Source organism: Gymnogyps californianus, chromosome 3 (assembly GCF_018139145.2).
Source record: "Gymnogyps californianus isolate 813 chromosome 3, ASM1813914v2, whole genome shotgun sequence".
NCBI classification, from domain to species: Eukaryota; Metazoa; Chordata; class Aves; order Accipitriformes; family Cathartidae; genus Gymnogyps; species Gymnogyps californianus.
The window spans coordinates 20,585,909-20,600,360 of record NC_059473.1 but is presented as its reverse complement, the minus strand read 5'-3'; the positions used below and the strand labels follow the sequence as shown (position 1 = coordinate 20,600,360).

General features: G+C 46.3%; 1 protein-coding gene across 2 annotated transcripts in view; it reads left to right on the top strand.

Moving 5' to 3' along the window:
- LOC127015289 (calpain-2 catalytic subunit) overlaps positions 1-14,452 on the top strand; it is a 29,220-nt gene that overhangs the window by 10,999 nt on the left and 3,769 nt on the right. Inside the window, exons 5-16 of one of the 2 annotated variants that reach the window (XM_050895121.1) lie at positions 329-497; positions 2,500-2,583; positions 4,118-4,203; positions 4,900-4,974; positions 5,197-5,357; positions 5,703-5,872; positions 7,103-7,114; positions 8,565-8,776; positions 10,067-10,103; positions 11,567-11,632; positions 12,177-12,234; positions 13,242-13,306. In XM_050895121.1, the coding sequence (XP_050751078.1) occupies positions 329-497; positions 2,500-2,583; positions 4,118-4,203; positions 4,900-4,974; positions 5,197-5,357; positions 5,703-5,872; positions 7,103-7,114; positions 8,565-8,776; positions 10,067-10,103; positions 11,567-11,632; positions 12,177-12,234; positions 13,242-13,306 (1,195 nt within the window). Of the gene's footprint in view, positions 1-328; positions 498-2,499; positions 2,584-4,117; positions 4,204-4,899; positions 4,975-5,196; positions 5,358-5,702; positions 5,885-7,102; positions 7,115-8,564; positions 8,777-10,066; positions 10,104-11,566; positions 11,633-12,176; positions 12,235-13,241; positions 13,307-14,452 lie in introns of both variants that reach the window. The other variant, XM_050895120.1, reaches the window with a different exon arrangement.

Here is a 14,452-nt window from a genome sequence, read left to right as displayed (position 1 = left end):
GTTGGGTATTGATTTTTTTAAATATTATTTTTTCTTCAAATAGTGTTCATGATTTTTGTCATTGATGTGACTGAACCTGCAACCTGTATACATGATCGTGTAAGATTTTATGCTGGGCTTTCCAAGTACAGAAGTCTAAGAAGCAAAGCTGAATGGAGGGTGCGTTTGTAGCTGCTGTGGTGCTGTTGAAAGCAGAAATGCTGTGACAGTTGGCACAACTGAGCGCCTCTCTCCAAGAGAAGAGGAGAATAGGGAACCTGATGGTTGTGTGTGTGAGAAGAGGAAAATAGGGAACCTGATGGTTGTGTGTGTGTCCCCTTTTGCGCAGGCTGAACGGATCGTATGAGTCTCTCTCTGGTGGCACCACCACTGAAGGCTTCGAGGACTTCACCGGTGGAATTGCAGAATGGTATGAGCTGCAGAAGGCACCACCCAACCTCTTCAAAATCATTCAGAAGGCGCTTCAGAAAGGCTCTCTCCTTGGCTGCTCCATTGATGTGAGTTAGCAGGCTTATGGCTGGACACTCGGTTCTTGCTGTGCATGTGGGCAGCTGGGGGGTGGACCAGTGCTCCATCTGCAGGAGGTGCACAAAGGATGCTGGTCCCCTCTGCCTACGGTTCTCTGCTCTACCTTGTGTCTGGAGAATTTGACCCAAAAATGTGACCCAGGCACGTGCTTTTCTGGGGGGTTAGGTTGAAATGTAGACTTCATTAGTTCATGTGCAAAAGCTCATTGCCTCCCTTGTGTTTCTTCCTCGAGACCTAGAGCTTTTGCTGTTTCATAGGTTCATGGTAACAGATCATACAGGGAACTCATTAGAGGTCCTGATGTACATCTTTGTTCTTAAGAAAGCCTGTAGCTTGGCAGCAGGTTGGTACAGGCTGAGTGAGTTTGGACAGAAAGCTGCTGCTAATGGCTCCTGCAGTCAGATGCTCAGAGGTGGCAACCTCCATCCTTGCTGTAGCCTGTTTGTTGCACATATTGTACCAAAACGTTCCCAAAAAAACCGGGCTCTGTTCTTGAAGCAGGGAGGCTCAGACTGTTGCCAGGCATTTAAAAGGCTTTATGGGAAAACACGTTGTCAAAAGCTGAACCTGTGTGAGAAGCAAAAGAGGAGCTTTGGCCCTTCCTGCAAGGATTCAGCATCACTTTTAGCCTTACTGAAATGAGTCTTAAGTATTGTTATTGTGATAATCGCCCTACTCCCAAATGAGATTACATCTTAGTTATGCCTAAGGGAATGTAAACTGTTTACAAGAACTCCATTCATAACATAAATTCAAATGTTTCCTCCGATTTTTCAAGTTAAATCGGAGTCACAGGAGTGGGAAGCTTCACAGCAGGAAAAGTACTTGGTTAATGTCAGCGTGCAACTTCACAGCACTTTCAAGGCCTGTTTTACTCGTTTGCATTTAGATAAGAATCTGACATCTGGATTTTTGCCCCAGAATGATACAAATCTCTTGTCGGGGGTGGGGGGGAGTAAATATATTCCATTGTTGGTAAGTGCTGACACTTTCTATATTGTAAACTAATTATTAGTGAGTTTAGCCTTTGAAAAAATCCTGTAAAATCTTTCCTTCTCTTCTGTGAGAGAAATAGGGACACAGAGGTTAAGCATTACATGGAGAGTGTGCTGTGGAGCAGTAATAGAGCATGAAATGACAGCAGGAATCCTGCCTGCTTGATCCCACTCTCTTTTTTAAGCTTCATATATGTTTTTTTTAAAGATCACACACTTTCTGAAATGGTGCAAAGGTAACGACACCCATACATTTCATAGAGGGTTAAGCATTATTACAGCAAGATGTCAAGCAGTCACTTTCTAGCAAGAAGTGACTTTTCTCTGCAGTGTTTATAGGCCAGACTGCCTGAGTATTGTAATGGCTGCAAAAAAGTGAGAGGGTGATATGCCTTCAGGTACGAATGGCATCCAAAGTGCAGCCTTTTCCCTTGCTCCCCTGCATGGCAGGTCCTAGGGTGGCAGTGCTGGAGAAAGGAAGGGGAAGCTCCCACCCCGCTGTGGAGCTGAAGTGTTTTGACCTCAAAGCAAAGCACTGGGGCTTGCTGGACCTGGGTGTGATCCCTGGTGATGCCTGGGCAGCCTCAGGCTGGTCACCCCCTGTGTTCCTCCTGGTCCCTTGAGAACATAGAGTTCATCGTGTGTATCCCCTTTGTACAGCATTTGGAGATGCACGAGAGGGGATGCACCGCACCAAGTGTTTCGGAGCCAGGAGGGAGCTTTGCTGCGGTGCAGGGCTTCTGGCATGCACCCTGTGCCATGAACGTGGGCCCTGGGGCTCCAGCACCACCACACGTGCCGCCTTCCCCTCTCCCCGCTCTGTCACACAGAACCCTCTTGTTGCCTCTGTGCAGCAGCTAAACCACCCCTGCAGCCTCCCACCGAGATTAAAGCTCCGTTGGAGGGGGAAGCTTTGCTCCATTGGATCCCCTGCAGTGCGGGAAGCCATGCTTACCAAGCTTCTTTGCTCCTCCAGATCACCAGTGCAGCAGAGACGGAGGCAGTCACTTCCCAGAAGCTGGTGAAGGGACATGCGTACTCGGTCACCGGGGCAGAGGAGGTAGGTGCACCACCCCAGAGGGGTGAAATGCAGCGAGCTTTGCAAGTGGCCTGGGCCATGGCAGCCACAAATTCCTCTTCAATGTTGCAAATTCTCCAGTCTCACCCATTTTGCCAAATCAGGTTTTGAGTCCCTTTTTTCTGAAGAAATATTGAATTAGTTGGTGTGTTTTGGATAAATGCAAACTTGACTTCTTGGGGGTTTGACCAAAAAACCCCTTTTTTTCCATAAGCACTGCTATTTCCCAGTGAGCAGGGCGGTGCGAAGCTCTGTGCAGAGGGCACACTAGCATCTGCTGGTGACCGGGCCCCTCAAGACATTTCTATATAGCAGGCAGCACTGTACCTTAAATGCACAGCAAGATGTGCGAGAGACGTGTGCCAAGCAAGAAAAAAAAAAAACATTATTATTGTCCCTTAAATGCCTGCTGAACAGTGCCTTTCAGCAGGGCACAGTGTTCGAACGCAAGGTGCCTGTCCAAGAACAGGTGACTGGCAAAGGTAAGACAAGTGAAAACAAAGGATGCAGATCATGGCGTCCTTCCACGTGTGTAATGGACTTTCAGTTACTTCACCGATAATTGTTTCTGAAATAATTTCTGGAACTTCAGAGTGAGGTGTAGAAAGCCGCTGACATGCTGTGCTGAGGTGGACGCTGCTAACGGGCAGGTTTATGTGCTTGCATTTGGTCCTCCTCTCACAGCAAAAGCAGCGAAGAGGGAATTTGACCTTAATTCACAAACAGGCATGATTTAGCCAGGCTTTTCCTTTGGAGATATGTGCAGGCTTTGTAAGGATAGTTCATCTTGGGCACCAGAGCATCGTTTCTGGACTCTGTGCTGCTGCTGCTCTGTGCAGTTTTCTTGGCTTCGGGCTCTAGAGGTGTGCCAGCTCCTTCCTCAAATTAGTGCTGTGTGTTCCCACTGAAACTCATACAGCTTTTCTTGGCCTGGCCTAAGTGTGCGCAGAGATCAGCAGATAACAAGCCAGGGCCTCGGCGCAGTGCGAGGAGGGGCTGACACCGCTGCACCACGGGGCGTGCGTGTGGTCAAAGGGGTTGTGGCCAGACCGAGTATCCCATCTCTTGTAACAGGCTCATCTTATATATAGGGAGGGGGAAAAAAAGCATTTGAACGTGAAAAGGCAGTTTATACATAGATGACAACTTTAGAGAAATATCCCCTTGTACCTGCTTTTTGGCAGTCCTGTAGCAGCTTTACGTTCCCTTTGCTTGAAATCCTATCAGAGGTGATTTTTTTAGCAGCACAAAACAGACATTTTGGTTATCATGAGCTTTGGTTTGTGCATGCTATAAACCTTCTCTGGACAAGCTTGGGTGCATAGAGCTTGTTCAAAATCAGTTTGACTTCATGGCTTTTGGACCAGATGAGTGCATGTTTGTGTATATACACTTTAGTGTTTGTGTAGCACTGAGATACTTACTCTGTCATGTCCTTTAATTCCCATAGAAAAGGTGAAAGGAAGCACAGTGCTGAGTCCCTGGGTAACTCTCCATACACTTCTGATCCCAACAGGTGAACTTCCGAGGAACAATGCAGAAGCTGATCAGAATCCGAAATCCCTGGGGGGAAGTGGAGTGGACCGGAAAATGGAATGACAAGTGAGTCGATGGTTGCATGTTGCCCATAGGCTTTTACTGCAGGTGTATGATCACGTTTCTGGTGTCGCCTGTCTTCTCCCTACTTCAAATTCTTCTCTAAGTCACATCTGAATGTGATGTTCTCTCTGAGCTTTTAAAAGAAGCATCCCACCACTGTCATCTCCCACATAGGCATCACAGCATGTGGTGCCCTTCATACCAACACCTGCCTTCGTGTAAGATGCAGTCATTTGGTTGGTGGTTCCTACAAGCCTCTCTGTAGTTTCTGCTTCTTTAACAGCCCAGGTTCAGTGGTGAGATACTGAAAACGTTCTTTCTAAAAGGGCTTTAAAAATCCATTTCTGTTGTTAGCAATGAAAGTTGGCGTTTACTTACTTCTGTGACTGGGCAGTATTTCTTCTGGGTCTTCCTTTTTCTAAAATAAAGCTCCGTCTCAGTCAAGGCATTAGCACTTTCTGCAAATAAAACTGTTTCGGGTCCTTACCTTGGATATTTAAGAAGTGAGGTATCGAATATGCCAGGTCCCTGTATTTTAATTCTGCTGTGGTTTGAGAGTCCTGGAGCTGCTATCAGCTAGATATTGTAGAGTATTGCAGTTGCGTGGAGCTGTAAGAAAGTGAAATCATTGTGCCAGACCAGCTACATTAGGATTTAACCTTTACTGTACCCTGTAGTTGATGTAAGGTTGTCTTTCAGCTGCCCAAATTGGAGTGGCGTTGACCCTGAGGTGCGGGAGCGTCTGACCAGGAGGCATGAAGACGGGGAATTTTGGTAAGTAGCACTGGGTTTCCATTCAGGCTAAAGGGAATGTCTTCTCCTCTGCTTTTTTCACACGAAGTAACCTATCCCAGTACATTCTCCAAGATGAATGAGCAAATTCACCCCAAATCCCTGTGCTACATTGCAGTGGGAGAGAGGGAGGTTAGACAAGGTGGTTGTATAGAAAACCTGTCCATCCTAAGGAGACGTTGCCTGTGGCATTGCCTCCCACAGGATGGCGTTCAACGACTTCTTGAGACATTACTCCCGCCTGGAGATCTGCAACCTGACTCCAGACACCCTGGCAAGTGACAAGTACAAGAAGTGGAGCCTACTGAAGCTGGATGGGAACTGGAGGCGAGGAGCCACTGCAGGGGGCTGCAGGAATTACCCAAGTAAGAGCACGTGGCCACCACTGCGGTGGAGAAACCGTTTATGCTCGTCCACTTGTGCTTTCTCTGGGCGCTTCTTCTGGGAGCTGGTTTGGGGTGGCCTATGGAGGAGGAGGATGTACCTGGGATATCCAGGACTGACATCCAAAAAGTGCAAGTATTTGGGAAATGTGGCTCCCTGATGAGGGTCTAGTTGTGGTTGTAAAGCCTGGGGAGGAGAGTGTTAGTTTTCCTTTCTCACAGCTGATTTTGGAAGTCAGAGCCACATCTGTCCTAGCTGACACGTATATGTCAGCATGGTTGCTTTCAAAGAAGCCTCTGAGCAGTTTGCATAAATCCACTTCCCAGACACTTTCTGGACGAATCCACAGTATTTAATCAAGCTGGAGGAAGAAGATGAGGATCCTGATGATCCTGAGAGGGGCTGCACTTTCCTCATTGGCCTGATTCAGAAGCACCGGCGGAAGCAGAGGAAGATGGGAGAGGACATGCATACCATCGGCTTTGCAATTTATGAGGCAAGTGAGGCAGTAAAGGTGCATGGGAGGAAAAGGAAAACTCACCCTATAAATGAGGTAGTGCAATTCTCAGACTGGGCTTTCTACCAAAACTCAGCTGGGTTGAGCTGGACACCGGCAGCAGCAAGGAAAAGTCCACTTAGATATTTAGAAAATTATCCTCCACCAAAACAGTGGTCAAGCACAGGGACAGGTACCCAGAGAGGTGATGGAATCTGCATTCCTGGAGATATTAAAACCTAGACTGGACAAGGTCCTGAGCAACCTCATCTAACTTTGATATTGGCCTTGCTTTGAGTAGGGGGTTGGACCAGATGACCCACAGAGGCTGCTTCTCACCTACAATATTCTGTACTTCTAAATGGAGGAGCAGAAAAAGTATTTAAAAAACAAAAATTAAAAGTGCAGAAATCCAGTCTGACCTTCACTTGTCAGGCTGTGGTGAAAAGCGGCAGAATAAGAGCAGCCGTGGTAGGGATGTGATGCTAGCTGGGACACCTGCGCTAGCCTGGGGAGTCTGAACCCAGCAGCAGAACCAGCCAAAACACCTGTAAAACTCATTCTGCTAAATGAAGGGTCAGAGATGTGTCTATGGTAACTCCTTAAGCAGGACATTTTGTTCAGAGCTGCAAAGCAGCACTGCTTAACTGGCAGTGAAAATGGGACTAATGGTCTTGCCTGTGGGTTGCTCTGTGGCTGTAGGCGATATGTGCGACTGCTTGCTTTCTCGATATCCCAGCTTTGGAAAAGCTTGTCAAAGAATCTGGTCCCCGCAGGCAAATAAGGTTTAAAGCAAAGCTAGGTCCTCTGAACCCCTAAGGAAACAGAAAACTGCATTATTGTCTTGCTGGGCCCCTGCCTTCTCTCCTGATGGTGGAGAGGTCAGGGGGTGAAAGAGAAGGTGGGAAGAAATAGTAGAGAAACTGAGTGTACAAAAAAATATCATAGCGGGCCACAGGGTTGAGGGTCAGCAGGAAACCATGACCAGCCTGGCTGCGTCTGTGCCAGGCTATGCCCACGCTGCCCCGGGTGAGCCTCACCTGCCTCCAGGATGGAGCTGGGAGCTGAGCCAGCAGTCAGCGTTGGGTGACGTGGGCTCAGCATTCACCTTCCCCCTCGAGCCGAGTCTTTTTTCAAGAGTGTGGATGTACCCGCTAACCAACAGTGAAAAGTAGCAGCCCCGGAGCTGCCATTCAACAAGCAAATAACTCTCTCCTTTTCTCCTTGCAGGTGCCCCCAGAGGTACGTAGCATGCATTGGTGGACAAGGTGCAGAGTTGGGGCGGAACGGCTTGTGGGAAGAAACAGTTCAGATGATCCTCCTTCACTGCAGGACAATATTGACTGTGCAGAGTCTGAAGTTAGAGGCCATTTATTCTGGAAGGGGCCTTGAGCCCATGTTACATTTTCAGATCATCTTGGGTTGGCATAAGAGCTCTCTGTACTGCAGAAACTCACCAAAGCCGCTCTTCCATGGGTCTTCTCCCAGCCCAGACCCACACCTGTTCCCCCAGAGCATGGCTGCTTTTCTCAGGTTTGCACAGAGTTCATGTTTGACACACAACTAATATTCCACGGAGGTGTTTATTTTCATTTCCCTAAGCACAGTCTTTATTGGTTTCTCTCTGTTTCTACCTGCAGGTAGCTAATAGCATGCCCCGGGAATCAGAGAGGGGTGGCAACGCAGTGATGCCTGTGCAATAGGAGGCAGGGCTGCAGATGCCTCTGAGCTGTTGCTCCTCAGAGGAACGAATGAGGTTGAGCAAAATGCCTGGGTAACCTCATTACGGGGCTTGCTGTACCTGCGAGGGTGCGTGCAAAGCAGCCGGGGCACCTCGCAGCTCCCGAGGCTATGCTCAAACCAGCTGCTGTTATGTAAAACGTGGTTTCATTAGGAAAGGAAGTGGTGCTGCCAGTTAATTAAATTTCTTATGTACCTTTTGAATGCCTTAGCAATACTCCGTCAGCCGCTCAGCTCTCACCCTAGTGGTCCAAAAATCTGATTTCCATAAAAAAGAGACTCTAGCTATAGTCCCATGACTTTTCTTTTCCCCAAAAGGTGGAATTTTATCTCCCACCATGGCAGCGGGTCTGACAGGTTTTGCATTCTTAAAAATCCGGGAGGACAGGAAGGGGGAGGTTTCTGAACCATGCACATTCCTGATGTTTGCTTCTAGAGCTGAGCGAGCCCACCTGTAAAACCCTGCGCAGGAGAGTTTGTTCTGGAAGATGTTATGCTCCAAATACGCTTTTATAATGCGTAACGTTTATTTTATTCTTGGAGGCCTTCATAAGCAGGCTCTCTGCCTTAAGGCAGCCTGACCTCAGAGGCAGAGCTGAGCTGCAGTCCCCTGGTGGGACCAGAGGCACATGGGTCGTAAGCCATCTCGCTTTAAAGAAAAATGGTGGAAGAGTTTGCCAAATGTCTTCACACACTGTGCGTCATCTGCAAAACATAAGCATGACCTGAATGATTTATTGAGATGATCTGCAAAACACGTTTGCAGCCGCAGCTCAGGAGTACTGTGGTGGGATGCACCCACCCGCTTTCTCTTCTCTCTTCCAGTTCTGTTGAACAGACGTCTGGTTTTTTTTCCATACATAGCTAATTGTCATATCTATTATATTTTTAATTTGTAAATGCAAATACATGCAAACTGTGGGGTTTTTTCTCTTTCTTTGCTTTTCATAAGTTTTCTGGCCAGACGAATATTCATCTGAGCAAAAACTTTTTCCTGACCAACAAAGCAAGAGAAAGATCGAACACCTTTATCAACCTCCGAGAAGTGCTGAACCGGTTCAAGCTCCCTGCAGGAGAATATATCGTCGTGCCCTCGACCTTTGAACCCAACAAGAATGGGGATTTCTGTCTGCGAGTCTTCTCTGAAAAAAACGCAGACTCCACGTATGTAGCTTTTTTGTGACCGTTTAAGAGCAGTATGGGCACATGGGCGACCTCTGGTCCCTCTCGCGGACGTGGAAGGATGGAGCAGCCCAGGGCTGGGGTACATCGGCTTCCTGCAGGGAGCGGGAAGCAGGGATGCGCAATCGCCCTGCATGGATGGGGTTGCAGCAGTTCTTGTCTGTCCCCAGTTTCCCCATGCGCAACTAAGGAAAGTTTGAGTAAACTTAGCAGGAAGGAATGGTGGAAGAAAAACAAAAATAATAAATAGTATAATACAACAAATAATAATAATAATTATTATTATTAGCCCTACCTGGGCAGACATTTTTAGTTATTGGGCTGTAGGCAGCTGGGTGCCACAGCACAGGTTGTTCTGTGGAGAGAAGAAAGCCCCAGAGAACAGCAGGCTGGGCTCTTCGCTTGGGAGACAGAAATGCGTGTGCTTTCAGCTGTCTGGGAACACACTGATCACAACAATTGATCTCACACCTTTGAGATCAGGCTGGAAAAAAATTCAAGACACTTGCTCAACCAAATGATACCTTTGATAAAATTAAAATGGGTTTTAATGGAACTGGCTCAAACCACACCATTAGCTGTGAAGCCGTGAAAAAATTTAGACATGTCACATCTTAAAGAGCAGCTGGGCTAAGGCCTTGGGAAGGGGTGTGGGATGTTTCATATTGAGTTCCCTAATTCAAAGCAAGCAAAAACCTTTCTACTATTCTGTAATCTTTTGTTGCATGTTTCTGTAGTGGTGAGAAAACTGGGGTGTCAGTTGTGTGAAGGCACATTCAGCTTTTGATGGGCCCTTAGCAGTGCTTATGCACCGTCTGTAGGTGTGATGCTCCCACTGCAGCTGGGGACACAGCATGGAACACTTCTGTTCCCACTCTGACACATCTGAATGACTTTAAGGCTCTCACTTTTTGCTGTTGGGGGGGGGGGGAGTGACTAGATAAGTTTGATTTGCACCCAAGAGCCTGGTCCTGGGCTAAAGTATATAGGCGGTGGCACTAAGTGACCCAAAGGGTTATATCTGACCCAAAATCCTGTCTGTGGCTCTGCAGGACGTTGCACAGTTTGTAATGTGTTTTGAAACTCTTGTTGCCATAGCTGGCAAAATACTGCTTTGACTGGTGGTATGCAGTGTCTGTGGCTGATTAATCCGGTAACTTTTGAACACTTATTCCCATAATTTAAAGAATCTCTCTTTAACTGAAACTTGAAGGAAGGGCATCAGAAGAGTTACTTGTTCTGGTTTTAATATTGATTTCTTTATCTTTCTAGGGTTATAGATGATGAAATTGAGGCCAATTTTGAAGAGGTATATCTTAACTTATATGTTTTAAATGGAGATAATTTTGTCGTAAATAAAAGTGGGGTTGGAGTACCTGCTCCCTGTGCAGGGCAGCGTTTTTCTGTAAGCATTATCAAGAACTGTTGTCCCACTTTGGAAACAGATCTTTCAATATCCATAGTTGAATGTCCAGCAAATGGAAACATCATAAGCAATAACGGAAACATGTGTTGTCCTTTATCCAGAGTGGTGAGCCTGGGCTTCCCAGGTAGAGGAGATCACCTGCTCTCTGCAGAGGTAACTGGAGCCACGGGAAATTCCCTTTGCTCTCCAGGAATCCAGGAGTGCAGCCCTTTAGCCATAGGGGTGTTTTTGCATGTGATGTTGTTTCCATGAGTAAGTAGTGGCTCACCATATGTTTAGTCTTGCTGGAGCTGGGGATGTTTTGTCTACTAATGCATCTACCCCTCTGTGTGATTTTTTTTCTTTTTTTTTTTCCAAGATGAGAACTTATGTTTTGCTTTCTTTTCTTTAAATGAAGACAGCTAGTCCAACAGTAGTAGCAGCAGCAGCAACAGTGAAGTTCTGAATTTGGTAGTGATTTTTTTTAATAAAATAAATAATTTTAATTTATTTTTTTTTATTTTTTTATTTTTTTTTTTTTAGCAAAAGCCATTGCAAAAGTTCTTAATTCCAGCAGTGTTTGCAATGCCAGCATTTTGAGGTGCCCCTGTGTCATGGTTTAACCCCAGCCAGCAACTAAGCACCACGCAGCCACTCCCCCCTCTCCCCTCCCAGTGGGATGGAGAGGAGGATTGAGGAAAAAAAAGTAAAACTCATGGGTTGAGATAAGAGCAGTTTAATAACTAAAGTAAAATAAAATATAATGCTAACAATAATAATAATAAAATAATAATAATTGTAACGAAAAGGAATATAACAAAAAAAAAAGGAAAAAAGATAAATAAAACCCAAGAAAAGTCAAGTGATGTACAATGCAATTGCTCACCACCCGCTGACCGATGCCCGAGCAGTGATCACCCCTCCTGGCCAACTCCCCCCAGTTTATATACTGAGCATGACATTCTATGGTATGGAATATCCCTTTGGCTAGTTCGGGTCAGCTGCCCTGGCCATGCTCCCTCCCAGCTTCTTGTACACCTGCTTGCTTGCAGACCATGGGAAACTGAAAAATCCTTGACTTAGGATAAGGGCTACTTAGCAACCACTAAAACATCAGAGTGTTATCAACATCATTCTCACACTAAATCCAAAACACAGCACTGTACCAGCTACTAAGAAGAAAATTACTCTATCCCAGCCGAAACCAGGACACCCTGAAAATAAAACTGATTAAAATCAAAGTAAAAACACGCTGTACCTTCAACTTTGCCATTTAAATTGTGTTTTACTAGGGGCAGGGAAATGCATTAAGTCCTTCTGAGGCAGAAAAGTTCCTCCTTTCCATGTTCTCTGTTTCTCTCTTCTAGACCGAGATCAGTGAAGATGACATCGAACCCAGCTTTAAAAAGCTTTTTGGACAGCTAGCAGGAAGTGTGAGTATTTTTCTGTTAACATCTTACTGATAACATGGGTGAGTGGGTAAGAGAGGATGGAGTTTAATTCTTGTGCTGAGTCAGATCTCAAGCATGTGCATAATTGTGCATGCAAAAATCTGTGTAGTTACCCGTCCGCTTACACAACGGATTTGTGAGCGCTCCTGGCAAACAGTCTTCGCTCTCTTTGAACTGTAGGCTCGACTTTTATCTCTGCAGGTCCCTAATTCTGTCCTTTGGGCAGAGCATTTGGTGCAGGCGCATGGGTCCCTCCGGGAGATGATGAGGGCTGGGCTGTGCCTTCTCCCCAGGCTGCCCTCGCCTGCCTGAGGGCTCGGGCAGACCCCACAGCCAGGTGTGCTAATGCCAGGTGGTGCTCCTGGGAATGGGAGGTGGGGAGAGCTTACCACTTGCATTTCCATCCAAGGGAAAGGAACTCCAAGGGATGTTTGAACTTGTCCGACTCGCCCAAAGGAGTCAGAGGCTGCTTATGAGATGGTGTCTGCAGCTCACAGTGAAAAACTTGTTTTCCTCTTTTCCGCAGGATGCAGAGATCTCTGCCTTCGAACTGCGCAACATCTTGAATAAAATCATGGCTAAACGTAAGTATCTTCCTCAAACTGCGGCTTCAGTTGGCCACTAGCAGGTTTCCAGCATGGCCGTGAGAGCACAGAGCACACCACTGACCTGGGCAGAGTCGAAGCCCTGGGCTCTGCCCCAGACCTGCGGCTTGGCGCTCTGTGTGGCCACAGCCACGTGCTATCTCTGCTCATTCAGGGGGCTGCAGAAACGCTGGGGCTGTGCCTGCACTGAAGCTGTGTTTCATAGGATGCGTGCTTTGGCAGGGTGCATATGGGTGCCTTTTATCCCAGCATCTGCTACTGGGAATTAGCTGCCAGGAAGATAGATGGATTTGATTAATGCTTGATAATAATCAAGAGAAGGTATTGCTGCTACTTTAGTATTGAACCACTCGGGATTCAAACAGTAGCCCAGCCAATGGTCTGGTATGTCCCTGAGGAGGAGGAGAAACTTTGAAACTCTGGGCTTCTTTTTCTGTGAAGTGATTCAGAGTTCGGCTCTGCATTATTTTCCTTTCCATTAAACAGTGCTCGAGAAATAAGTGTTTGGAGAAATAAGTGTCTCTAATTTCCATAGTGAAATCTTAACCAGCTAGCCAGGACTGTGTTGTATGTATGTGCGCACCAGCCAGTTAGCAATGGTGTATTGCTGGTTACCAAGCTTGATTTGATGTTCTTCCCTTGCATGAAGCTACCTACCACTGACCTCCACAGGTCAGAAGTCTACATTGTCCACAAAAGTCCACCCTTGTCTTTGCAGGCAGACAATAAGGGCAGAAAAGCTTTATCTCTGTCTCTTGCTTCTGTAGCACACCTACAAACTAGACTAACTGGGCTGTTTGCTTGGGGAAACATCACAGCTAACTTTCACCCTAAGCCTCTTCGTCAGTTGCAAAGGAAGCCACCGATGACAGAGAAGCAAATAAGGGCTGATGTGTATACACTGGTTATAGAGCTCATGAGCTATTTAGGAAGGTGCTGTGGTACAGCATGCAATGATAATCCTGTCTTTTGCTCTTTCTTTACAGGCCAAGATATTAAATCTGATGGCTTTAGTATTGAGACATGCAAAATAATGGTTGACCTGTTAGATGTATCCTTTAAGGCTGCCCTAGATGATATTCTTCTGCCTGTGCTGAAGTAGGTGAGCTGCCTTTGCAGTGGTGGGTCCATACTGATGTACTAATGACTCCTGAGGTGGAGAAGCTGGTTTTACCCTGGTTCCCCTGAATAAAAATGGTAGCCCTTGCTATTCACTGCTGACCATGGCACATGCATTCTCCCAGGCAGTGGCGAAAATCCATTATCAGACAGGACGATCTGCTTTGAAGTCTTCCCAGCTGTTGCGTGTTCTGGTTTAGCTGGGGACAAAGTGATGTTTGCGCTGGGAAAAGGCACCTGGCTCTCAGCGTGGTGTGGGTAGCCTTGGCTGTAGAGTTTAAACATGCACATCTGGGTGCACTTCACTGCTCTGTTATCTGGCTGGAGTTGGTAAGGGCATCGTAAAGCCATGACATGACGACTTAGCAAATAGAAGACGAGGGAAACAAATACAGGAAACAGAGAGTATGCTGGATTTTAGGAGCTTTTACTCCTAAGAATAAGGGCAAAAGTGTAGGATGAAGGATCAAGTCTAAGAATAGTTGTGTTCAGCTTCTCTGTGCCGTGGGAGTTGAATTGCATAGTTAGAAAAAGGGAAAATTACCAAAACAAAACAATGTTCTGCTATAATTTCATGTAAAATATGGCAGCCCGTAGGGACTCCTTAGTGGTTTTTGGGAGCGATGCCATGACCAGGTTCTTTTGTTAGCTGTTTGTGCAAGAACTTAAGTTCTCCAAATAGCAGGCTTGGTTGTGGCTTTTCCTGTTTATAACCCAGACTTAGGACTCATGCTCCTGTAACTGCAGGTGTTCAACCAACTACACAGAATAAAATGGCATCATCTCGGCTGTTTTATACATGTATTGAAAAGACAGAGAGCTGCCAAAGCAGGAGCAGAAAGAGCTTGTGAACTGATCATGGTTTAAATGAATCAATCATCTTATTGATTTAGAAAGACATCTTGGACAACAAGCGTGTATTCAACAGGATGAGTCCTTTGGAGAGGACTTCCATCCTTTTCTTAATTGCAATTTTTTTTTAAAGTGTTAAGTCACAACTGCCCATGTGAGTAAACTCAGCACAGGGAGGGGAAACCCCTTTTCCTTCCCGCCAAAGAGATTCCCTTAACTCAAAGAA